Here is a 26,471-nt window from a genome sequence, read left to right as displayed (position 1 = left end):
GTGGGGGGGCTCGGTCGTTGGAGAGAACCATGTGCAAGCTCAGAGGAGGCTCTGAAACCCTCACTCATCCATGGCAGGAGGACACCAGGGCTTTGGCTTGCTCAGTTCTGAGAAGCATCCTTCTGGCTGGTATAATGCAGCCAAAAAAGGTGGTGTTTTCTGGTGGAGGGGTGTGGGGCTGTGTTTTGACCCAAAAAGTTGCTGTTGCTGTGTGTTCTAGCTCAGGCCACCTTGGCCCATCTCTGGTCCCCACCACTGGGGACATGGAGAGAGGAAAGGACTCAGCAGTGCCTGGAAACGTGTAACGAAAACTGGCAGCTCTTAGATAACCATCTTTAAAAAAACAATTATTATCGGGAGTCAAAATAAGATGTGCTTTGACCCAAAGTAACGCTGGAGCAGGACAGTAGGCTGAACAGGTCTTCTTCTGGCCACAGCATGTGTATCTGACTTGCTTTGGTGATCGGGAAGATGGGGTGGGCTCCTCACTAGCACTCACCCTTTTTGGGTGCATGGGAGGAATGGGGGCACTGGTGGGGAGACGGGGACAAGCACCAGCACCCTGACCCTGTCTGAGCATATTAGCATCTCTTCATAGACATCTGCCTGCTAGGGCTAGCTTTAAATAATAATTTTTTTAAAAAAAACTAAATAAAATAGAAGTTCCCTAAATTCAGGAACCCAGGTTTTTCCCCTGGTACCCTGTTGCCCTGTCCCCCAGCATCCCCAGCCTCTGGGAAAGGCTGGGCTGGGGACCCACTGGAGGACAGAAGCAGTGCCATCCCATGGGACAGACACAACAGCAAGACCCTCACCCACGCCATGAGCTTCCCTGGTTCACGTGGGCGACGCTGGTGATGCAGGTACGGGTGATGCAGGTCTGGGCAATGCGGGCAAGGAGGATGCTGGTGGTTTTACACAGGCACAGATGCGTGTCTAGGCAAGGGATGTGGGCAAGCAGGTACCAGCAGGTGGCTGCCGTGGCTCAGCGATGGGCTGCTCCTGCCAGGACGAGCCCCCAAAGCAACCACCGCACACCCCCAGAGAGCTGCTTTCCATATGGATCTCCAAACAGCAGCTCCTCTGTCAAGGAGGTGGGCAGGGAGGTTTCTGCTTGAGATTCAGTGACTGGGACCTGGCATATCCACTTCTCCACCTAAGTTGTTTGGGTTTTGGGTTCCCCCCCCCCCCCCCCCCCTTTGCAAGGAGGAACCGAAAGGGGAGGAGAAGGTTTGTACACCTAGGAGATACGCTGGGCACAGGTCTTAACTTCATTCTGAGTCCTGACTTGCTACGCCTCTGGAGTCTGCCTAGCCCTGAAACATCTGAACGTTATTTAAATCTTAGGGGTGGATTTATTTTTTTTTTTTTTTTATCCGCTAGGCAGAGCAAAAGGAAGCAGATCCAGCTTTTCCACATTTGCAAGCCCAGCCTCTGTCCCGGCTGGTGGCTGCTCCCTCCCACCGCTGGTCCCTCGGCCGCGCTGTGGTAGGGGATGCCACGATGGGCGACCGAGGGGCAGGCGTGCTCCGCAGCCACGCTCTCAGCCTGGGCATGAAACCAACCCCATTCCCTTTAGAAGCACAGACTTAGTCAAGAGAAGTTTATTTCAATGTTTACAAGACGGTTTTTAATCCGGGAGGCAGCGCTTCACTGCTCTTCCTACACCGGGGCTGGTGGCATTGAAACAGTTTGCAAACACAACCTTTGCCATTCGGAGATAAGCGAGAGTCACCGTTTACTCCTCCGCCTGCGGCAGCGTGCCGTGATACTGTGATATTGCTGTTGACTTCAGCCTCTCTCGCTGCACTGAGAAACATAACGGAGTTTGCCAGAGAAAGGATTTTTGTGTGGTTTGTCGTTGGGCTCGTTTTTCTTCTCTTGGCCAAGACTCAAGAATTTCCTAAGTAACTTTTCAGAGAATCTGCTCCAGCAACTCAACAGCAATATGCTCTGTTTGCTTTTTATAACATAAATAAATCTGAAGAGCTGCCAAGGAGGAAGCGGGGAGGAAGCCAGGGAAAAGCGAAGTGATGGTGTGAGGAATGCCTTTTGGCAGAAGTGCTTGAGTAAAAAAAAAAAAAAAAAACCAAAAAACCAGCGCGTGGACAAAAGAGCACTGAATGCTGCTGGGACAAAACCGGCAAGTCCATCCCAGAGAGGCTCAGCATCTCCACTTTTACAGGCACGCTGCAAAGGACAAGCTCTGGATTCCTTTCAAACCTTCCTGTTAAGGTAAGTCTTAATTTTTTCCTTAAAGCAAATAACAATTGTTATTTAAAAGGTATGAAAACATCCAGTAATTAATAACACCGTTAATAATGCAAGGTGAGAATACAAATGCGTAGGTGGGACACTGGGCATCTTTCTAACAGGCTTGAGTTAAGCTTGTGATTAAGCTTAGTGACTATTTGAAGGCGATAGAGTCTTTCGAACCTTACTTTGATACAGCAGAGGTGTATTTCCAGTGTTCCTTGGCGCTAAGAGGATGCGGTACGTTCAGCTCAGCTCAGTATTTTAAGTAATCCAGCACATATGAGAAACAGATTTCTTTCCCTACATGCAGCGTAAGCTAAAGATTGAATTTTAAAAGTCTTCTGTCTCTCTCACACTCTTAAAAATTCCCCCTGAAATACTGAAGGAGCACTGAAATCAGCTCTGCCACATTTCCCCCAACTGCCCAAACTCAGCAGCAGCGTGGTTGGGGGTCAGGCAGCACTGAGGGGTGATGGGGGGGCACATGGGACATCCCTGATGGGTACCTGCTGCACCGGCTCTCCATCCCACCCAGGATCTCCTGGGTGCGAAGCTGAAACTCCAGTGGCGTGTCAGCTTGTTGAGGTTACTCTATGTGACTATAAAACGAAAGACAAACTGGAAACCTGCTTTAGCTGTGACCCAAATCCCGTTTCAGTTGTGGAAATGGGTACGGGTGATACACGCCGTCTTACGCCTTGCTTCTGGTAGGTGACAAAGTGACCAAGCAATTGCAAGTTTAACTTCCCAGTTTCCTCAAGGAAGCCTGGAGATCATTAACACAGGCTATATTCAAATTTTTATACGCCTGGATTTAGTGAGATCATCTGTAAGGGACAAAAATATTCCGAGACTGATGGCAAAATAGCAGATTTCTGCCACTGAGCCAATGTCCCTGCCCCATCCTCCTGCCGTGTCGTGCCAGTGCATGTGTTTGCAGAGTGCAGCCAGGGAAGACCCTTTGCTGCAGCTGATTTTCCAGCATTTTGGTGCCTGCTGCCTCCTTACAGCCAAGACGTGCCTGTCCTGCTGAATACAAATATTTGGAAGAAGACAAACTCCGTCTTGTCCGTCAGCACCAGAAGGCATCATCTCCCAAAGGGAGCAGGACAATGTAAATCCTCCTGCCATACGACAGGAAGGTTTGAAAGGAATAAGTCTATAAATGCTCTCTTATTTCTACCTGAGACTTCACTTATAGAAGATCAAGATTTTGTATGAAAGCATATTTTAACTACATATGTGACAGCAGAGCAGTTTGGCTACATGAGTGTAGCTCTTCCCATTTGGGTACTTAGTCCTTTTAAAGTTACTTGTTATTATTTTACTGATGGTTAATATGGATGTATCTCATCTGCAAAACTTACTCTGACAGCCAGCTTCTTCAAGTTCCCACCACTTGCATTAATCCAGGCAACAAATCCTTGTTTTACTTTGACCGCATCTTTTTAAGGATGATGCCACATCTTTTGAAGTAACACACCACTGCATGCTCGTGGCTATCCGTTTCTCTCTCGTTTTCCATTAATATCCCTGAAAACAACAGCTCTCCAAATGCACTTCCAAGAATTTGTTCTCTCGTAGCTCCAAGTTGCCTTTAACCGACGCTGCTTTCCGTATGAGCTCAGCTGACCCTACAGCCAGGAGTTGCTCAACAATTCTTGGTGTGAGGCCTATAGCACATTATAATATGCATAATAATGGTTGTAGGTTCAAAGATGAAGACACTTCAGAGAAATATGAGTGTATTCCAGCAAACTAAAATTCTCTTGTGGAAAAATGTACTTACAAAGTGGAGGATGAAGATGCAGAGCTTTCAGGTAAGCTAAAAAAAAAAAAAAAAGAAAAAAAGAAAAAAAAGTGAGTAGCTAACTGTAGAGTGGCCAATCCCTGCCTGCCCCTATACCCCGATTTCTTTTTGTAAAACAAAAAGTTAAAGTACTTTTGGAAAGCCTGACTGGTAATGAACACTTTATGAGACTTCACTTTTTTTAACGGATATTATTCCTGTCTTTTATGTGACATACGAGAGCGCAGATGGGCTCTCTGAGCAGAGTAATTTACAGAAATGACATGCACAATGCCAAGACCATGTTAGTGAGTCGACATCTAAGAAACCAGTGTGACTGAGTGCCTCTTGTTTATATTTTAATCCCACAGAGAATATGCTCTTATACTGTTCTATTATTAAATTCTCTCCGCCGCTCTCCCCCTTACCTAGGAGTGGATGCTGTCTCTGTTCTTTCTGCCGCTGATGTTCATAGTGTGCACGTTCATGATGAACATCCGCTACCCCGAAGTGCCTTACAGCTACCTCGGGCAGTTAGATGATCCTGCCTATGATGCCACTGGGGTCACCATCGCTTTTACACCCATCACTGTGACCACAAGGCAGATAATGAATAAAGTGGCCTTGAACTCTGTCCTGATAGGTACGTTTTGCTTTTCAAATATTTAGCTTTGTCATTATTTAACCTGTTAGACGTGTATTGTGTTTTAGTGGTTCTCCAGTATTTTTGGTCAGTAGAGAAAATTCTTCCCAAATCCTCCATTCTCACAATTATTTCTTCTCTAGTATTTAAATTACTAGTGGGGCCAGTGTGTGCTTCTGAGCTGTAGAGCTTACCTGATATTCACTGTGTAGACCAATACTATTGAGACACCTTGGTTCATCCTTTTGAGGTACGCTTTCTTCATTGGTAAAGAATAAAGCATTTAAAGGTGCCACCCTGCCCAGTGAGGAGAACTGGAATGGAGGAGCTGCAATGCTAAAAAAGCAGAATATACATCCAGTGCCTGTGCACACATTTCCAGACTCATCGCAATATTTTTCTTACACACTGCAGGTATAAAACTAGAGGCACTGGATAATGAGAAAGCCCTGGAAGACGCCTGGATTTCAAATAATGAAATTATAGGGGTTGTATTTAAGGACAACTTCTCCTATCACCTCAGGTTTCCTACTGGGAAGGTGGCTATTCCAAATGACAACTTTGGATATATAGGTAATACAAAAATGAGAATTTTATGGGTGGGTGATTGCCTGGCATGGATAGCCATCGCTTTGTTGGAATAATCCATATGTGTTAAGTGATTTAATAATTTTTATTTTTTTTTTGTCAGTGGGCCACTGTCTATTTGAAGAGTTTCCCTTAGTGCATATGCATGTTTACCATCAGCTTCTGTAGTGAAAATGAATTACGTTCTACTGCTCTTACCTGTGATGCCCTTAACCTTTCACCCTTGCAGATAACTGCTACAATTTCTCATCGCGGTACTGTGACAGCCCAAGGTATTGGTACAGAGGCTTCCTGTCCCTGCAGTCCAGCATTGATGCTGCTATTATTGAGGTAAATCAAATTTATGAATTGATGCAGGTGTCCTTTTATTTTAAACTTGGTAGAAGAAAGACAAATTGTTCTGTGGCAATAGCAAGGGTCGGGCTTGTCAGAAAATTCTGCAGAAACCCAAATATTTTAAAATACTGAGCCGCCTGAGTATTATTGGCAGTGACGGTGAGAACTTGAATGCAATCGGCAGTTCCTGGAAAAAATGACCGCTTTCAATTTAATTTTAAAGATTTGTAATAACTTTTGTTTCTCTATAAAATGGCGATTTCTCTTAAAGGCTAGGAACCAAGCGTAATACAACTATTTGATTTAGAGTATTTCTCAGATACCAAGCAGAAGGCAGTTCTTGCAGGAGGCTGGGGTGGTATGCGTATCTGCTGGATGACTTGGATTCAAAGTAGGCATGTCTGTCATTTCTTGTCCTTCCTTTCCGAATTGTTCCTCAAAAGTATGACCAGGGTAGGCATCATTCCACCTGGCTGTGCATCTCCAGCCCTCCAGGCTACTTTCGTACCTGGGGAGAGGAAAAAGACCTTGGGGAACGCAAGTCATTTGTGTGTCTGAATCTTTACCTCTGGGAGAGCTGAAGGATTTTTCTCTCTCGATAGACAAGGGAAGAAGTTTAGCTGAGGTGCACACACACAAGCGAGTCAGATGAGCCCTTCCCATAGGGTTTTATTGCCTTACTTGTTGATGTTTTCTATAAAGCTGCACCAAAAAGTAAATGTAGGGGTGATGGATCAGAAGGTTCCTTATGTGAGTACATCTCACTGCAGAAAATAAATTAAATACTGAGATGTTGACCTTGAATTCCTTTAGGTGGTGGCAAATCATTCTGTTTGGGAAGAAATGAAATCAATTGCTGGTGTCCGTATGAAGTCCCGAAGCGTCATCTCCTCGATTACACTAGAGTACAGTTATTTCATGATTACTATCGTGATGTGTTTCTCTCCGTTCATGTATTTCTTATCAATGAACGTTGTAAGAGAAAAGAAGAAGCTCAAAGTATTGATGAAGACAATGGGGCTGCAGGATATCGCGTTTTGGTGAGTTGTTTTTTAATTTCAGTATGTTTGCCAAAAATCAGTATACTTCTGGGCATTTGTGCAGTCAGTTAATAAGTATAAATGAGTTCATAAGTTTTCTCCAGTACTCTACAGACAAACCAGAAGGGTTGAGCATGGCAGCGGTGTATTCTTCTTCCTTGGTTATTTCCTCCTAGAATGGATCATGCTATCTGTTCTGCCTAGGATGTGAATGAGTTGACCCTGGGAAAGAACTCATATTTTAATTTAAAACAGTTCTGACGTGCAGATGAAGTTGTAACAACAGTTCTTAACTAAATGAAATTGTAATGCCACCTTTCCATCCTCAGGCTCTCCTGGAGTCTGCTGTACGGTGTTTACGTGACGGTCCTCTCCTGCCTGCTGACAGCTCTCGTGGTCTGGGATGCTTTCTACCTCAGCAGCTTCCCCGCAGTCTTCCTGCTGTTTTTCCTGTATGGCCTAGCATGTGTAAGTCAGGTTTTAAAGCCAAATTTTCTCATCACATGATTTATTAGTATGTCAATGAGCCTAAGCATTACTCTAGAGCCTTTTGTGCAGTGCTCAGGACTGTATCCTTTGCATGGTCATACTAATTGAAACAGCTGAGTGGATCCTCTGACTCAGCAGCAGTGATTTGAATTGCAGCCCGAAGGTCTGACAGGCAGTAAGTTGGCTACAAAAGACCTGATCTGAAACTCAGACCAACCTACTAAGAAGGACTTTAGTGTATTTTATTACAGGGACTCAGCTCACCAGAGATCTGTTTGCCTGGCAAATGGAAGTGCTGCTGTTAAAGATAATTATTTCCTTCAGTGACTGAAGGAAACTTCTGTTCTTACAGATCCACCTGGTTTTCATGCTCTGCTCCCTCTTAAGGACCTCCAAACTTGCCGGCTCCATGGGGTTCCTCATCACCTTTTTCTTCGGATGCCTGAGCCTTGCATTGCTGATAGAAAATCTTCCAGAACAATTGAAGTGGTTTCTCGGGCTCTTCTGTCCTTTTGCATTTAACGCTGGCATTGCAAAGGTATGGGGCATCATCTCTGCAGCTGAACCTTCCCAGCAGCTTGGGAACAGAGTACATTTTGTCACGGACAGTGGCAATAAAAGACCCTGCTGTACTTTACTGATAGAGAAAGGCATAGGAAGTCATAGTCCTTATTTCTGAAGACCATCTTGCCTTGAATATCTAGGAACCAAGCGTAACACAACTATTTGATTTAGAGTATTCTCAGATACCAAGCAGAAGGCAATTCCTGGCAAGATGGTCTGTAAAAAAAAATATCTGTATCCTATTTTGAAACCTCCATAGGAGCTGAGCTGCTGTTGGGCAGCAAAGAGGAGCTCCAATGCCCCCATCCCACTCCCCTATTTAAAAAGCAGATGAATGCAAAGAAAACCACTGCCCTCGTCACAAATAATCTGCTGTTAATTCACTTCTGTAGCGTCCACATGAACCTAAGGAAGCCCCAGCAAGCCCCTTGCCGCACACAATAGCACCATTATCCGCCGGGGCTGGACCCCAGGCATGCAGGAGTTGACTCGAGGACACCAGCTCTTCGCCGCCCAGTCATTCCCCTCTCGCTGCAGCGACTCTTCCTGGCAAGAGAAACTGTGAAAATAAAATTTGAGTCTTCTGCTGCAGCCATCCTTCCTCCATCCCCGCTTTGGATAATTCTGTGCAGTTTCCCACTTTTCCATCAGTCCTATCTCCATAGGTCTGAGTGATGCTTTCTAGCTCCAGTTATTTAATATTTGATTGATTTCCTGATATATAAAAATATCTGCCTGGGAGAGGAGATTTCTGCACCAGCAGAAAAAGAAACTGAGTTTACTGCTAATTTACCATATGGTTAAATCAATCACTATGTAAAACTATACCATCTTTGTCATGTCTCTGTGACATCAAGGGTGCCAATGTCATGTTTCTTGAACGATTTTTCATAAAACTCTGATCTTTAATTCTGCTTCTGGATTGTTCTGGAAAATTCTGAATGAAAACATAAGATCTCTGCCTGGAGTAAACTTATCTCCCTTCCTCACTAGAAAGAAAGGAAGAAAAATTGGTCAGTACTGCAGATGATTTCTGGGTTAACAAAGTCAATTGCATCCATGGTTTGATGGCATAGGCATAGATTTCCAGCCTGAAAATTATTCTTCTTTGTCCTTTATTTCAGGTTTTCCATTTAGAAAAATATGGAATCGGTTTCTGTTTTTCTAACCTGATGGAGGAATCATACTTTTTATTTTCGACTTACATTATACTGGTCTTTGACTCAGTCTTGTACATGCTGTTAGCTATGTATTTTGACAAAGTTCTGCCAGGTAGGTATGATTTATGCTTATGATCATACTTTCTTCTTTTATATTTTTTATTTAGATGCATTGCATGTAATAGCTCCTCAAGGAAATGATGGGCTGCTCCATTCTCTGAGTCAACCAAAATAGGTTTTGAACTAAAAAAAAAAGGTATTATATCACTGAGTGGCTTTTCTGTCCCTGGCACACACTGGTAGTTCCCAAATCAAAGACAACAAAGTATTTAGTGTTTTTTCTTTCTAATTATACTGCTGTTGAACTGTTTATGAGAAAATACTGTCATAATGTGTGGGACAATATTTTAATTCATTAAGTAAAATACTGAATTCATTAGAAATAACCCTGAAGCCAACCTTCTTGTCATATCTAACCCAGCTCCAAACCTTTTTTTTTAACTGGACAAAGTACCAATTTTGAGGCAGCCAAGCATTTATTAGACCCTCCTAAGTGTTTAGTCTAGGATGGTGTCTTGGTTGTGGCATAAGTTAATGACGGGTCATCTTCTTTGCTTTCTTGTCAGGCAAATACGGCATCCCACATCCCCCTTTTTTCTGCCTGAAGCCCTCGTACTGGGTGCGGAGCAGGAGAGGCTCCACCAGGGAGATGCCCAGAACTGCAGCAAGTCCCGAGGAGCTCCTCGGTGATGACGTAGAGCCGGTGCCCCCTGAATTTATGGGGAAGGATGCCATCAGGTTAAGAAAGAAGGAATTGCTATTCATGCTTTTTGAGTTGGGTAGCTTGGATTTAATGCTCCCACAGACCACTGCTTCTGCCATCAGCTTTGTTTTGACCCAGCCAGGCAGTTTTCGTGTTCATGAAGTTCTGGCAAAACTCTTTGTTTCACAGAGGAAAATTAGAGATAAAATGCAGGTGGGATGAATAGATAATTCAGGCTGGTCATTAACGGTAAAATTTGGATAAATTCAGATTAAAAAATAAAACCAGGAGTTTTTTTCTGTGGACTTTACTAACTGTCCATTAGGGACAACAAAGGGAATCCATCTGTTGCAATGGGCTTGACTTTGTCTTTGCAAGGCTTGGTGCTCCTGTATTGCATGCCAGGTAGCGATGTTCACGCCTGTGTACGGATCATGCCAAACCCTGCTGAATCTCAGGGTTGCTTCCCAGTACCTCTTGCTTTTCATGCCATTTCTATCGTTTTCAATTAAAGCCCATAAGAATGAAAAAAGGCACCAGGGAAATGTATTTACATGAATCCTGAAATAATATTGTCCTTACCTTCCTTTTAGACTCAACAATATTAAAAAAGCGTATAAAAAGAAGGACAAGAAGACAGAAGCTTTAAGAGGTATGAAACCTGTGATATTGATTCCTGTTAAAGATAAGGAAAAACAGTTGTGCAAACATTTCTGTCAGTCAAAGAAATAAAACAACACTTGCATTGCTTGAAAATTCATGTAAAATGTTAATTGATGCAACTGATTACTATTTTGTTCAGTTTTTACTGATTTTTCCATCTTTAGTAAGACTAAAGAGAAGATTTTTTTTATATTGTTCTATTTCTGTCTTTTCTGATAAATACATAGCAGCTTCTTATGTCTTTAGTTAGAGGTTTGTAGAACTTTGCCCCACATTCCTTAATGCACTTTTGGCTAATTATTGCCACTTAGTTCTTATACTTCTTGACTTGTCTTGCCTTGCCTTCAACAATGAGTAGAGGCAAGTCAAACCTCATTTATTCCCAAACTTGATGTTGTTTTCATTCTAGGTTTGTCTTTAAATATTTATGAGGGTCAGATCACTGCCTTGCTCGGCCACAGTGGGGCTGGAAAGACAACACTGTTAAACGTGCTCAGTGGACTCACTTTGCCTTCCGAAGGTAGGACCGCAAACAGTGGGACAGGGTGGGCTTGATTCAAAAGCTTTAAAGACCAGTTTGTTCCACCTCATCGTGTTTATTCCTGTAAACAGGCTCTGCAACCATATACAACTACAAACTCTCTGAGATAGGAGATAGGGAAGAGATTAGAGAGATGGTTGGCATTTGCCCACAAACCAACTTACAGTTCGAAGTCTTAACGGTGAAAGAAAACTTGAAAACTTTTGCAGAAATCAAAGGCATCAAGTCCAAAGAGGTGGAACGAGAGGTAAGTGCGTGTCCCCCTGTAACGCATCCCTGTGCAGCAACGTGAGGCTGTAGGCAAGCCCCGCATTTCAGTAAACGCTCCTTTTGCACTGGGAAGCTCAAAGGGTCCCACCTGGCTGCGTCTTCTGCAAATCGAAGTTGGTGTCGAGCTTCTACCAGGTTAGTAGGCAAGCTTGTGGGCTTGACGCAGCCACAGCGATTCCTTTGCTCAACCCAAGGAGGTGAGGGGACGTAGCAGTCCCTGTAGCGGCTGCTTCTGCTGCTGGTGGTAGACCTCGGTAAAGCTCTTAGAAACTCTGCCTTCAGCCCCAGCCAGATCTCCTCCGTGGCTAATAAAGGATGGAAGGACAGCCGGTGCTGAGAATGGACATCCTTCTGCTGTTCTAGGTGCAAAACATTTTGGAACTGCTGGATATCAGTAACATTCAAGACACTCAAGCTGAGAAACTGAGCGGTGGGCAAAAACGGAAGTTATCCATCGGAATAGCCATGCTTGGAAACCCCCAGGTAAAGCAGCAGGCATGGCTCTGTAATATTGGGAATATTCAGGTTCTACATAACTAAAGCCTTAGGCGTCTACTTCACTAAAAGTTTGTGCGTGTCAGACCTCTTTAAAGCACTCCTAGTTATTAAAATTAATAAATTTAATAATTTCATTTTGTTACATTCGTAACCCATCTTGCCAGTCCAGTTTTAAAGCAGACAGATAGCGCCCTGACCTCTGCACAGCTCCCGGAATACCTGCCCTCGCATAAAAGCTTCCCTGGGTCTCTCACCTTCAGGACCCGAGGCTTTCAGGGGAACACCAAACCCACAAGCCGTGCAATTTCTCCAGCAACGAGGAATGTCTGGTTTCATCCTTTCTGCAGGTTTTGTTCCTGGATGAGCCAACGGCTGGGTTGGATCCTCTTTCCAGGCACCACGTGTGGAGCCTCCTCAAGGAGCACAGGGCTGGACGGGTGATCCTGTTCAGTACCCAGTTCATGGACGAGGCCGATATCCTCGCAGGTAAGCACAGGCTCCGTCTGTAGCATCTCTGGAGAATAACCCTAGAGCAGAAAGCCCATGTGAGGTTCAGCTGCAAAAAAATTTGTGAATGACCGCTCTACAGTACAAGTTCCTTTGGCTTTTTCTTTCTTTAGATCGCAAGGCTTTTATCTCGCACGGGAGGCTGAAATGTGTTGGTTCTTCTCTGTTCTTGAAGAAAAAATGGGGGATTGGCTATCATTTAAGGTATCCACTTCAGCTCCAACAACTGGTATCTGGGAACATACATGTACAAGGAACCACCAGAATGACTGTAGGGGGGGAACCGTAGAGCAGATGTCATCAAACCAAGAAAATTAACTGGATTAATATTCAGTTAAATTAACTGAAGCAGCACTTTACTCCAGAGTAAGGAAAGAATAAAGTATGCTGGAGTTTTCTTTTTGTGCATCCTAGCAAATACAATGGTGGTTGTTGTTTGTTTGGGTTTGGGGTTGTTTGGTTGGGGGGGGGGTTGTTTGTTTGTTTGTTTTTTAAACTAAGCATCTGGTTTTTTTCAACTGAACAGGATTCATGTCAGTGAGTCTTGTGACTTAGAGAACGTGACATCTCTGGTTAAACAGTACATCCCCAATGTCATATTCTCCGGACACAGTCAATATGAGCTGAGATATAAACTGCCATTAGAAAACGTGAATAAATTCCCAGGTAATGTATATTAAAATAATTGAGAATTGTCCATAGAGACAAAAATAATCACAAATGTGGGGAAAGAGAAATGAAGAGGGAGATTTTCTACAGGAGTCACAGAAGGACTTTAGAACTGTTGCGTTTTGGTTTTCCCTCTGTAATTTTAGCATCCATACATTTAAGATCAAACGCTTTTCTGCTGTTTGTAATGAAAAACTCTAGCAGGCTAAACTGGGCTATGTGTGTTGCTGAGAGTTTATTTGTCTTTCTGTTAAAAGAGAAGATAGTGACAAGAGAAAACTCCATACAACCAGTACTGCTCCATACCTGCAATGGCCCCAGGCAGACCCTCACTCACCACGTCCGTCACATTCAGTCTGACAGTCCCACAGCCCCGCTGCCTCCCAGGACACGTAGTCTGAAATGCTGGTGCTAAGGAGAAAAAACATCTTCAATGAGCTATGGATCTGGCAGTTCTGTGTTTCCCCAGACCCTTTGTATCCTGGCAGCTCGCTGCTTTATTTTTTTCCCTGTCACTGGAGATGCTCCAGTCAGGTCAGCTCAGCTGAACCAAAGTCTGGTCTGGAGATACGTGCCCATCTTCGAAACCTTGAACGCACTTGTATGATCTCTGTCCTGCAGATCTGTTCAGTGGCCTCGACAGCTGCTCTGACCAGGGAATTATCAATTATGGAGTTAGCATGACAACCCTGGAGGATGTCTTCCTGAGGCTGGAGGAAGAAACCACAGCGGATCAAGAAGGTACAATCGTGGCTGCAAATATACAATCCGCAGCCGAAGAGAACGGCTACTTTGCAATAACCCCCGGGCATGCCTCCAACAGTTGATTACTAGGTGGCTCTTAATTTTTCACACATTACAACATAGAAGCTGGTCTTAGACATAAATGTGCGCGTGGAAAACTCTCTGCAGATGAGCACGTCCTTGGGGAGGAGCGGGCAGAAGCAGGACCGCGATGCCCCGATGAGACGGAGCCGGGCTCCCTGCTGCTCTCGGACACCGGGAAGGCGGCAGTCGGTGGCTTGGCTCTCTGGAGGCAGCAGGTCTCTGCCATGGCATGGGTGCACTTCTTAAAGCTCAAGAGTTCGGTGAAAAACCTGCGGTCAATGTAAGTACCAAAGTGATTTCTCTCCTGCGGAACTGGAGCTGGACACAGTCGCAGCAGCGCGGGGACAATTTTCACAGCTCTGTTTTGAAGAGCGTTTGGATTAATTGATATCAGGTCTTGGCTATGAATGATCTTGGTCATCTGAACTCAGAGGAGAGGAAAGCTTCTTCCTTTCCAGCGCCAGTAATACAAAATCTCCATTTCGTGCATTTTCATTTCTATACTGAGTGATCTATGCAAGGGAACCCCATTTTCTTTCTGAAGAAAAGAATCATTTAGAAACACTTTTATTTCAAATGGAGGGGGAATTTTTAAAACAAACTAGTGTGTACAGAGAGAGGAGGGGAAAATACTACTTTCAGACTTCCTTTTTAATTTTTTTAAACTTCTCTCATGTTGCTGGCGTCTGAACTCATTTGGCCCCATTGGTCTTCAAGCTGGCATTTCCTGGTGGGGCGCAAGAAACAGAAGGGAGATGCTGATTTATGAAAAACTTATGTCTTAGGGAAGTCTGAAAGGCATTTCATGGCCCTAAAAAGTTGAGCACTCCAGATCTGAGGCCCTCTCCCTGCTAAATTTTGAGGGCCTTTGAGAATGATCAAGGTATGAGACTTCTGAAAATAAAATTGCCAACCAGGAAGAGCATTTGGTAACCTGAATATAGTATACCATTCCCAATACTTTCTGCTGACTATCTGTTTTCATAGTCTTTATTCATGTCTTTCTTTATGTAGTTTGCTGCTCTATGTGGTTTTTCTGCTTCCTCTGGTTTTGCAACTGTCCCTGGTTGCTGCCTGGCAGAGTGTGAGTGCTTGGGAGCTCTCGTCTGCACGGTACTTCTTGCCCCTGGGGAAAAGAGCTCGCTCGGAGACAACCAGCCTCCTGGTCCACAACAACACGGGTGAGGGGAAGGAGCCTTTCCTCATCTTTTCCTCTTCTGGGGTTTCTTCCTGTTGCAAAGGAAAATAAGTGAAAGATCAGATGGTTGTAAGATGTTGGGGATCTAAGGGGTGATGAAGGTTTTTGTGGCAGAAGAGCATAGGCGTGGTCATTTTTAAAGGGTTGTGAATGAAGCCCGCTTTGGCCTCAGCAGCTGGTGAGATCCTGATGCAATGACATGGAAAGGGATGTCATAGCAGATGACATTAGAAAGGACCCAGTTCTTTCCGTGCCCCAAATCCAGACCTCTGTCCAAACAATTTCTGCATTTTCAGAGGGTGGGGATTCTCAAACCAGGCACAATACTCAACTAAGGGCTCACTAATGCTGAGTCAAATTAATGGTCTACTTCCAGAGTGTTACGTTCAACATTCCTATGAGTGGATGCTATTTTATGTTATTTGGCCAGAGTATGATACTGTTGGCTTCATCAGACCATCACGAAGGAGAATACATTCTGTAGCAACTCAGCAAAGGCAAAAAAAAAAAAAAAAAATGACAATGCAAAAATTCAGTCAGTAAGACTGAAATCCATTAACTTCACAAAAAATAATATGCCATGGTCCACCACATATGTGCTGTCTGATGTCCACAGTTATTAGACTTTCTCTGTTTTTGTTTGGTGGCCATGGATTAAAAAAAAATAAAATCAAAGACTTTCATGTTATTTAGTGTTATGATTCTTCTGCTTTTGGCTTTCACACCAGGCACAGGCATTGAAGACTTCATCCACATGCTCGAGAGTCAAGATCTCACAGTGGAGATAACGAGCGAGGAAAATATCACAGAGGAGCTAAAACACAATGGGGCTATAAAAGTGTCTCGCAAAGGTCAGGTGAGGATTTTTGGTCTCCTCCTCCCGTTTCTTCCCAACAATTGAATAATTAAATGAGATGCCTCCATCAGCAATACCTGTGGGATGGTCCTATTCAATAAGGCCCACAGGTACAAAGATTTGAAAGTGTTTTAACCAATAAACTACAAGCTAGAGAAGACCTTATCTCCCTCATGCTCCTCCTCAAACTTTATATCTTTGTAGCACAGATATACAGACTTCAACATCTCCTAGTTTGGTTTTTAGCAAACAAGGCATAAGCAAAATTCTTTCAGGCCTGGATTCTCCTGGTATGCTCCTTTTCTACTGCTTCTCTGCAGATGAGAAAAGCCAAGAGTTTTCATCTTGTTTTCTTGCTCTTTGAAGAGCTACAGGTTTACTGTGTTATGCCACGTGGAGGCTGTCAACTGCTTCCCAGTGCTCGTGAATGTCATCAGCAACGCTCTGCTGAGAGCCCTCAATTCCACCGTGCACATTCGGATCTGGAGTCATCCGTTTTTCTCTGTAAGTGTCAGAGCCTGGCAGCCAGAAGGTGTCAGAAAATAGTTCTTAAATTTGCTTAAGGTTTCAGTAAGTCACCAGATTTTAATGGGAAGCTGGGTGGGGCTTTCTGTACCAGTAAACCCACCTTCCTTCGTGGTGGCTCTGGAACCACCATGTTTGACTTTAGGAAAACTGAAGCTAATTTTTCCCTTGTGGGTCGCGAGGGCTAATGAACGGAGAGGGTGGCTGGGAGGCTTTCTTCAGGAGGTTCCTTATTCTCTATGTCAAGTTATTCAAGCTGTGGCCCATCAATTGACAAAAGAGATAGCTCACCACAAGTCTGGGATGGAGGAGTGGGACCTGCACCACCCATGTCTCCTCACCAGTGGCAAGCGCTTTGCAGGGCTATGGTTTGGGGCAAACCTTTCTCCTGCCAATATTTGGTTTCAAATTCCACTTTCTGGTCATACTGCCCTGTACTTTATGAGAAATGCAGTATGATGAGTTGTGGCATCTAGCCATTACATTGCAGATGTTCTACAAATGCTTTGTTCTTCTGTTTTCAGATAGATGACCCACGATTCTGGGATTATTTTGTTTCTTTTTACCTTGTTTATATGCTGCTGTTATTCCCTGGTTTTCCTCCTCACTTTGCAATGGGCTACATGCAGGATTACAAGGTAAATGCCTTGAAAGGGAGCAGATTTGGGGTGGGCAGAAGGGATTACAACTGCATTGCTACAAAGACATTTGATTATGATAGGCAGCTTGAGGCATTTTTCTCTGTATTGCCATGAGCAGCTTTGCAGCCAGCACAAAATGCTAAAAGACAAAAAGAGGTGGAATTTTACCCCAGTATTGCAATGGAAACAGCTTTTTGTTAGCTTTTGATTTCCTGGAGCCATTCCCAAGGGTGCAGTTGGCCAACCAGGCACCAACAATAAACTGCCCTTTGCGTTGTGCATTCCCAGGTGGGAGCTCGCGCCCAGCTCCGGATCTCAGGGCTCTTTCCCTCAGCGTACTGGTGCGGCCAGGCACTGGTGGACATCCCGCTGTGCTGGTTCCTTCTCTTCTCGATGTTCGGGCTCCAGTTTGCAATGAGCAACAAGTTTTCCAGGAACATTGACAGTGTCTTCTTGCTGGTACATCCCATTCTGGTGATCGCTGGTTCACTAGGGAGGGATTGGGGTAATATTTTGAGCATGTGTAGGGGTAGCTGAGACAGCATGGGTGCAGACGGTGCTGGCACACCTCTGGGTCCCCAGATGCTTACTGACCTTCTTGTTTCACCTCTCATTTGGGTTTCCCCAGCTGGAAATAAAAGGCAATAAATCTTGCCTTAATATACTCCTTTACACTTAGTAGTAAAATTGTGGTAATATCTGAATGCTCTGATCTTGATGTATGATCGTATATAAGCTTCTTATTGTTTAGATCACTCCATTTTTCTCCAATGAAAGCTCTTTTTCTTCTGTAGATCACGGGTACTTTTGGCTATGGAATTTCTATTGTTCTCTTCATCTACTTGATCTCCTTCGCCTTTCGTAAAGGATGGAGCTGTGATTTTTGGTCTTTTATCCTGATAGTGGTAAGCACACAGCTAAATACGTGCTGTAGGGTTTACAGAAATGTGTTTTGACATCTAAAGGATGAACTAGAGGTCAAAACACCAAGCGTAGATGTAGAACATAAATACGGGCATGTGTTTTGTAGCAGCCAATTCTATGTTAAATTCCTGTCACCGTGTTCTGTTCCTACAATCCTGCTGTGGCACAAGGAAATGCTTGGATCTACCCTGAGCTGGTGCAGGAATGGAGGCAAAGAAGTTATTTATCCCTCTGTTTGACACCTCACGTCCAAGGGATATAAGGTGTTGAGACATGAGCCATCAAGTTAGACACAGATAGCCCAAGCCTGGCCTGGAAGGGGATGGGTTATTTGGCACGAACTAGGATGGGAAAGAACAGGACGGGATCCCATGTTTCATTCTTCTGCCCAAGGCAGCCCTGTGTCTGGGAAGAAGTTTCCCCCGCTGACCCAAACCAGCAGCCTACCCTCAGGCAGAGGCAGCTGAGGACCTCCTGAACCCTCACTGTTCCTCATCTTTATATTTCTTGTCCATTTTTAGAAATTCAACAGGGAATTGAACAGGTAGACCCACACAATATTCAGGACCAGTGAGGAGCGTAACCTTCCCATCAGCTAAGTTACCTTCTTGGTTTATTTTTAGGTATGCTTTGTTTCTTATATCATCAGCAGAGTCATGGATTTCTCAATCGATACTAGAGTCTCCCTCTACGTTGTATCTCTCTTGATTCCCATATACCCATTGCTGGGTGTAATAATCAACTGCCAGCAGGTAAGGGGTGGTGCTGGGCGAGGAGAGGGACCCCACCATAAAACGCAGCTGTGTGTCCTTGTGAGCAAAGTCCTGGTGGCAACCACACGCTGCATTCTGGGAAGGCTCCTTAGTTTCCTCTTATGGGTAGGATTTTCCAAATGGCCAGAGTGCATTGTTAGGTGACCGTTTCAGATCAAATCTAATTTTTCCAGCTGTTCGTTATGGCTAGGGGCTACTTCTCGTGCAGTTGATCTGTGGCTGCAGATTAGGTAAGCACTCTTAATTCTTTCCATGCAGAGTTGAGCAGCTTGGCTTGAACAATCTTAAGAGAAAATTCAAAGTTATGCATCTGACTTTGCATGGAAACCGAGTGAGAATTAAGAATACTCACAAGGTGCTTTGCTCCATGTCAGCTGAGGGTGGTCACGGAAGGTCAGCTAAGAATTTAACAAAACCCTCCAGCTATGTGCAAGACCGTTTATGAGCCATAAATTACTTAGGAGTGAAGTCCAAATAGAAAAGATTCCTCCTCTGTCCTGTCCCACTCACCTCCACCTCTTCTCCACTGGGACCCCAAAGGAGAGGAGACCAGATGTTTTCCTGTCATAGGCCATTACCCCCAGGAGGAGAGTCTAGTACACGTACTGGGTGTCGTGACATTTTCTGGTATAGGACTGTGATGCCCGAAGTCAAACATTTGTATTTATTCATCTGTATGGTAAATATTTTGGGTAAATCAGAAGCTTTGGGACGTTTTCTAAGTATTCGTTGTTTGCTTTTAACCCTTCCAAAATTAGCCAGCATTACACTAAAGAATTATAGGTCTTCATTATGTATTTTTTTTCTTTATTCTTACAGATTTTTATAGAAGACGCTGAACTATTTGGCATGGCTCCAAAGAATGATGTACTAATAGCTGTCTTTGCAGTAAGAAAATATTTAAGATTGCTTTTGTTTAGGAATGTGTGTCTCCTAAACCCCATCCTCACTTATGAGGAAGCAAGCATGAACCCTGAGTTCATTTCATGCAGAAGGAGGATCTCGGTGGGTCTGGATGACAGATGACCCCCCTGCACAAAAATAACCTTGCTCCTTTGAAATGGGGAAGGGAAAATAAAATGAGACCAGATCACTTAATGCTGCCCTGTAATTTTATGAATTGTATTTTTCTTATACCATTGGTATTTTCTGCGGTATTGGTAAGTGATAGTAGAGTTCACAGCCTTCAGGATTACCCTGAGTTTAGATGTTAATGGCCTTTATTTTCGCATACTGTGTTTTCCCCCCACGTATTTTATAACACTGCCACCATCTTCTCAGTTTCAGCCATAGTAGGATGGAAGGCAAGGCTGTTAATGTGGCAACCTCTTTTTTTTTTTTCAGCCTTATATCCATTCTGTGGGTTTCATTTTTCTTCTTCGATATTTGGAGATAAAATATGGAAGAGCAGTTCTGAGAAAGGACCCAATATTTAGGTTTGTATAAACACACACGCACCACAGGCACATGTGAGATCTAAACTCCTACTACATTGCTTTCCCTTGAAGACAACATTTTGATCAGATATCATTGCCTTTGTGTCCCTATTTTTAAATATTTTTTTTTAATACTAGTGATTTTTGACAACTAAAATAGCCCCTTAAATGCTACAGGGCTATGATAATACAAAACAGCTCTCAAGCTTATTAGTACCTCCACAGAGTGCTGCCTGTGTTGTGTGGCTGTACCAGCGTGGTTCTTTGTACAACACAAAAAGATTATAAATATAAAATAATTTTAAAAAAACAAACAAACGAGCAAACAAAAAGAAACATTGAACCAGAGGGACGGTCACTCTTGGTCTTTCCAAAAATACATTGGTGGAGAACAAGGGTAAAGAACAAAATGCTAAGATCAACCTGGTGGGTTTGTAGGATTTCCCCAAGAAGAGAAAGCAGCCACCAGCACCCCAAAGAGCTTGAAGAGGAAGATGAAGATGTTAAAGCTGAAAGAGCAGCAGTGAGAAATGCCATAGCAGCTCCGAGTCAGGAAGAGGTATGACTACATGTTGTCTTTCTCACTTTATTTTATACCACTACGAAGCCCACTGGTAGAGAACAAACCACCAAGTATCAATAAGTGCAGGTCAGTGCCCTGGCTGTATTATTCTCACTGGGAAAATCAAACTCCCAAATGTAGAGCGTGGGTGCCATCAGGGTAGAGAAGAAAGCTGTTAAGAGGAATGGGGACAATAAAGTGTCCTGTTGCACCTCATTCTCAGTGAACTATAAAACAAATACAAAGATCTTTCGAAGGCTTTCTTCCTTTTTTAATGGAAAAATATTACTGAAGGATTAATTCTATCCAGTATAACAGACTAACCTTTCTTCTTCCTCCTTGCTTTCAGAAATCAGTCATTATTGTCAGCAATCTGTGCAAAGAATATAAAATAAAGCAGGCTGGTTCCGTTTTTAAGAAGAAGAAGAAAATTGCCACCAAAAATGTTTCCTTCTGTGTTAAAAAAGGTAAGAGCTGGAACTGTTCTCCTAGACCTGTTTTGGACCCCGAGTCATACCCAGAGAGTAAATTCTCTGCAGATTCTCAGTTATCTGAGCAAGGACATAAAGGTCAAATCTATTTGCTCTGTGGTTAAGGCATGTTCGGTCTGTGGTTGATGTGTTAATGAACAACATGAAGTGGATGCATCCTATTAGTTACCTTTGACTCTCCATTATCTAAAATAATGTAGCCTCCGCTTTCCAGGATCCACTTCAGCAGAGGCCTGAGAGACCTGGGAGCAATGCCTAGACTTGCAGCATCAGTTAGAATTGAAACATCATGGGCTCTCAAAGCATATCTCTATATATACACATATACACACACATATATACACTGTTTACTTTTATTTGGCCTTTGATATTAGCCAGCTCTCTTTTTTTTTTTTTTTTTTTTTTTTTTTTTGGTGGGACTGTGCCTGACATATATTTGTTGAATGGGGAGAATTACTAAGAAATTGTATGCACCGATTCCAGGAGAAGTACTAGGACTTCTGGGGCCCAACGGAGCTGGTAAAAGCACAGCTATCAAAATGATCACTGGAGAGACGACACTGACTGCTGGGCAGGTAGGAGGCATCTGGAGAAAAGGGATAGATCCATGATAAAAGTGCAAGTGCAAACCTTGCACCTAGGCTAAGCTGTAATTTTTTCAAAGCATTATTAGCGATCAAGGTTCTAACTGAATTCATCGTGCTATTAAATTAAATATTGTGTTAATAAAAAATATCGTGAGCTACTTCTAACTTTGACAAACAGTTGCATCTACCCCACTTGGCCATGTTTATATTTAGAAACCATGTAAATGAGGGTTGCAAAATCACTCCCTCGCTCTTCGGTTTTCCTCACCTAAATCCCAACCAAGCCCGTAGTCTTCCTCTGAACCATACCCTTGCACCTGGACAAGACAGCGTGAGAGCAAAACGACCACCCTGGTTGCGCAGGTGCTGCTGAAGAGTGGAGATGGAGCAACGTCCCACCTCCAGGACCACGCGCCCGCCTTCCTGGGGTACTGCCCACAGGACGACCCGCTCTGGCCGGACCTCACCATCCACGAGCACCTGAGGGTCTACGCAGCCGTAAAAGGGGTGCGCAAGGAGGATACGGCTGCTGCTGTCAACCGGTATGGATGGAGGGTGTTTCCAGGGATTGGTCAATGTTTTATCTCCTAGTCCCAGGGCGGGGGGGACACACACACACACCAGAAAGTCAAAACTCACTGTGAGCCAGAGGCAACCTTGAAGGAAATTCGGGAAATGGAGTTGCAAAAGTGATTTTGTGCTAAATGCTGTCATTAAATGAGTGGGTTAAGAAAATCTCCAATTTGCCTAAGTGCATTTAGTGGGGATAAATTTACCACTAGTGTCCTTTTAAATATGTTATCTTTAGGAAGCATTTCTAAAATCTCCAATGTTCTAGTTTGGCTCTACAAGAAAGGGTGCTTAAGTACTGCCTGCTCAGCTGACACTGGCAAGGTGGAACGGATTTATAATACCGTTGACACTAATGATGGGTTTAGAAAAGAGCTTGCGGCTTATTCAGTACACTCTGCTTCAAATATTCACTTACATTTTAATAACACAATGAAAGTTTAATGAAAACAAGCAGGAGTCAAGAGGGGGGAAGAAAGTTCCTTATCATTTGGGGTGAGAGTATTGAGTTGGGAGTAACAAAAATGTTCTTTTTTTTGCTTGTTCCCTCTCCCCACAGAATAGTGAATGCTCTGCAGCTTCAAGATTATTTAAAAAAACAAACCAGAAAATTATCTGCTGGGATAACCAGAAAGGTGTGTTTTGTCTTACCTATAATGAGCACTGTAATGCTCATAGCACAGATCAATAATCCCTTCCATGATCGGAGGGACTTAGTTGTGCTCTGAGCTACCCAGGAGACCATCATGTTGTCTCCCATGGTGGGGTGATGGACATTAACCTTTTCCAAACCCACATTTCCTATGAATCAGAACCTTGATTCCCATAAATGAAGCAATGCTGTCCTCAGCTCTTTGTAGGCAGACTGCCAGGGACTGCAAAAGATGTGACTCAAACCCCTTTCCCTGCCATAGCTGTGTTTTGCAATGTGCATGCTGGGCGATCCCACGGTCCTGCTCCTGGATGAGCCGTCAACTGGCATGGACCCCAACGGGCAGCGCTGTGTCTGGTGAGTAGGACCTTGGGCACTGTGCCACCATGGTGGTAAAGGGGTTGGAAGCCAAGAGTAGATGACTACGGTTAGGTAAAGAGGTTTTTTACTCCATCTGTAGTTAGTGCTGCTCATCACGTGCCAATGGTTTTATTGGAAACTCCATTTTTCTGGTTCTCTCTAGTTAAAGCATGAGCAAGGAGAGAGAAAAACCATTTAACCTTCATCCTTATTGCAAACTTTAGGACAGTCATATATGTTGTCATTTTTGTCATTATTTCAAAGTATTACCGTGTGCACATCGGTCTAAAGTTACTGTATGTAAAGTTTTTACATTTGTTTTAGGGGAGAGGCATTTGGAGGGACAAGTGTCTGATATTCCTAGGGAGTGTTAGCTTTTTTTTTTTTTTCTTCCCCCTCCCTCTGGTCCTCAGGAAAATGATTCGTGCAGCCTTGAAAACCAAGGAGACGGGAGCCATCCTGACGACGCACTACATGGAGGAGGTGGAGGCGGTGTGCGACCGCGTGGCCATCGTGGTGTCCGGGCAGCTACGGTGGGCAGCAGCACGGCCGGCAAGTGGCTGGAGCTGGGCAGTGGTCCATGCAGCGACAGGGGCTTCTCCTCCGGCCTCACCTACCTGAGCCCGTCACCATGGGCTTGATGAAGTGCTCCCTGTGATTTCACCAGCAGTACAGTTTGGGAAGGAGCAGACGGTGGGGCACCAATGGTTTCACACTGATATCTCTTTTTTTTTTTTTTTTTTTTTCTTCCCTCCCCTGCAGCTGCATTGGCTCCATTCAGTACCTGAAGAACAAGTTTGGCAAAGGCTATCTACTGGAAATTAACGTCAAGGATCCAGAGCGCGCTGATCTTCTCCATGCTGAGATTTTGAGGATTTTCCCAAGTGCAGCCCGTCAGGAGCGGTAACTATAAAATATGGGATGAACAGTGGTTTCAGCACTCCCTCATCCCTAAAAATGTGCCCGGTGTGATGGCCAGACACAGGATCTCAGCTGGAGAAGGATGAACAGCTCAGAGTCCCTGTATGGGGATCTGATCTGATAATGTCACCACATCCAACCCTGCTGTGATCCCTGCAGCAAAACATCCATACATCCAGCTCATAGCATGACATAAAGTTTTGATCCCAAAACCTCAATACAGAGCAAGAATCACCTTTTCTCCTTTTTCTTCAAGGTTCCCCTCTTTGCTAGTCTACAAAGTCCCAATGGAAGATGCGCTGCCCCTGTCTCAGTCTTTCTCCAAGCTAGAGGAAGGTAAGAGCAAAACAAGTTGACTTTTTCAAAAGGTGGAACACAGACTGCTAAGTTTTGGGTTCTCTTTCCATTTCTCCACAGCCAAACGAAACTTCAGCCTCGAGGAGTACAGCTTCTCTTTGAATACTTTGGCTCAGGCAAGTGATTTCAAGGCTAGATGTGCTCTAAAGGCATAAGCAGGAGCAAAAGCCGCAGCAAGACCTGGGCCAGTGCAGTGGCAGAAGGCTGGTCCACCAAAAAAGTGCCTGGGGGTGGTGGACAAGGGGTCCTCTACTGGGAAAGTGGTGAAAAATGGTTCTTTTTTTTTTTTTTTTCACTGCTGCAGTTTAGCATGGTGGGAACAAGCCTAGGCAAAGTGTTGTTGCCTGACTCCATTTACCCCATCTAAGGGATGGATGCCCTTGGTAGATGCCCATGTCCAGCCTCTGTGGTTGCTCCTGAAGCAGCAGGTTATTGCTGCTTGTACAAGGCTGGTGGCAAAGATGAGGAATGTTTATGTCAATCCATTGGTGGGTAAAACCTATGGATATACCTATGGGCAGCAGGTTATACCACAGAGCACAGTAGTAGGACTCTCAGCTACTGCATATGTGCTCCACACATAAAGCTACTTGACATACCTCTTATAGGGGACGCAGAGCTGCACCTCCTGTAAAGGAGCAACACAGTATCTAGTGAAAGTCAGAGAAATAATCAGAGTTTTATCTTGCCCATTTCAGGTGTTTTTGGAACTCTCCCGAGAGCAGGAAAAGGATAATTTTGATCTGACTTTGGATGGGACCTTCGAATGGAAACAACTTCAGCAGGAGGACTGTTAAAGATCTAAGATGCTCATTTACACATTACTCGGTATTAACCTAACTGATGTGATACTGCACATATTTACTACCATTATCAGCGTACCACGAAGAGGAGGAACAGGCTCTGCCTTTCCAGAGAGCATCGGCTGAGGGCTCCTCTCCAATGAAGAAGACATTTCACTTGGACTCTGCAGGTGTCTACACTGAGCCCTACCCCAAGTCGCATTTCCAATGGCTGGTTGATGAAATAGTACCTGCACTGGCGAGAGCTCTTCTCAAGCAGAGCAGCGTGCAGCAGAGGGACAGAAAGGTTTGTAGAAAGAAGGGTCATAACTCATCTCTGGGGATGGAGGCTCTGCTTTGCTCGGTGGATCTGGGTGCATCAGGGAATCTGAACACGCCACCAACCCGCTGGGCTCTTCTCCCACCAGTGCGTGGGACTATTTGCCTACGACGTGTTTAAATAGATCGTATTGAAATTTGCACTCTATTTTTATACCCTTCCAATAAATGTCTCTATGGAAACCGCGGTTACAACCTCATATGTCATCATTGCTGTGGACCGTCAGGAACAGCTGAGAAGCTCAAACTCCTTCCCCGGGGGATGGAGGTGGCTGTAGAGGGCTTGGGGCTGCTGGCCAGGTGGTTGTCGTCCCTCACGGTTACTATCTCCCGCAGCCTGTCTCGGCAAGCACGGTCATCCCTGCCCTCCCGCCACGCTGGGGAGAGCAGTTGTCACTTCTGCCTCTGGAAAACAGCCTGGGTTGTTCAGCCTGGAGAAAAGAAGGCTCCGGGGAGACCTTATTGCGGTCTTTCGGTACTTAAAGGGCGCCTAGAAGAAAGATGGGGAGCAACATTTTAGCAGGGCTTGTTGCAATAGGACAAGGGGTAATGGTTTTAAACTAAAAGAGGGTAGATTTAGACAAGGTATAAGGAAGAAATATTTTATGATGAGGGTGGTGAAATGCTGGCACAGAGAGGTGGTAGATGTCCCATCCCTGGAAACATTCCAGGTCAGGTTGGACGGGGCTCTGAGTGACCTGATCGAGTTGGAGATGTCCCTGCTCATGGCAAGGGGGTTGGACTGGATGACCTTTAAAGGCCCCTTTCAACCCAAACCATTCTGTGATCCTATGATTTTCCTCCTGACAACTGGGGCACACATTATCCCTGTGCCCAGCTCATTTGCAAAGGTTAAAACTCTCACAGAAAATATGAAGTCCAAATCTCTTTAT

The 26,471-nt window shown here is 44.3% G+C and overlaps 1 protein-coding gene across 1 annotated transcript; it reads left to right on the top strand.

The window, feature by feature from the left end:
• The first annotated feature begins 2,141 nt into the window (after positions 1–2,141).
• LOC126044025 (ATP-binding cassette sub-family A member 10-like) lies at positions 2,142–25,764 on the top strand. Its single transcript, XM_049813137.1, has 39 exons — positions 2,142–2,235; positions 3,967–4,076; positions 4,478–4,688; positions 5,103–5,261; positions 5,506–5,606; positions 6,426–6,652; positions 6,982–7,120; positions 7,494–7,679; positions 8,830–8,977; positions 9,492–9,663; positions 10,222–10,280; positions 10,701–10,811; positions 10,904–11,079; positions 11,466–11,585; positions 11,948–12,086; positions 12,221–12,311; positions 12,634–12,773; positions 13,398–13,517; positions 13,689–13,884; positions 14,619–14,785; positions 15,531–15,658; positions 16,025–16,162; positions 16,708–16,821; positions 17,113–17,283; positions 17,619–17,729; positions 18,372–18,500; positions 19,341–19,409; positions 19,866–19,957; positions 20,396–20,516; positions 20,869–20,986; positions 21,494–21,585; positions 21,961–22,139; positions 22,727–22,802; positions 23,082–23,176; positions 23,593–23,712; positions 23,942–24,082; positions 24,357–24,436; positions 24,518–24,573; positions 25,156–25,764. Exons 2-39 carry the CDS (start codon positions 3,975–3,977, stop codon positions 25,252–25,254), a joined length of 4,893 nt encoding a protein of 1,630 aa, XP_049669094.1. The 5' UTR covers positions 2,142–2,235; positions 3,967–3,974; the 3' UTR covers positions 25,255–25,764.
• Positions 25,765–26,471: the final 707 nt, after the last annotated feature.

The sequence above is a fragment of the Accipiter gentilis genome, chromosome 10 (genome assembly GCF_929443795.1).
Source record: "Accipiter gentilis chromosome 10, bAccGen1.1, whole genome shotgun sequence".
Taxonomy (NCBI): Eukaryota; Metazoa; Chordata; class Aves; order Accipitriformes; family Accipitridae; genus Astur; species Astur gentilis.
The sequence above is the reverse complement of the archived record's forward strand: the minus strand, read 5'-3'. Positions and strand labels throughout refer to the sequence as shown.

Bases quoted from the DNA above. Each gene is read 5' to 3' on its own strand.
- LOC126044025 (XM_049813137.1), top strand. From the start codon at position 3,975: ATGAAGACACTTCAGAGAAATATGAGTGTATTCCAGCAAACTAAAATT. The intron at 5,607-6,425 runs GTAAATCAAATT...GAATTCCTTTAG, and splicing joins TTGATGCTGCTATTATTGAG to GTGGTGGCAAATCATTCTGT. The intron at 9,664-10,221 runs GTTAAGAAAGAA...CCTTCCTTTTAG, and splicing joins ATGGGGAAGGATGCCATCAG to ACTCAACAATATTAAAAAAG.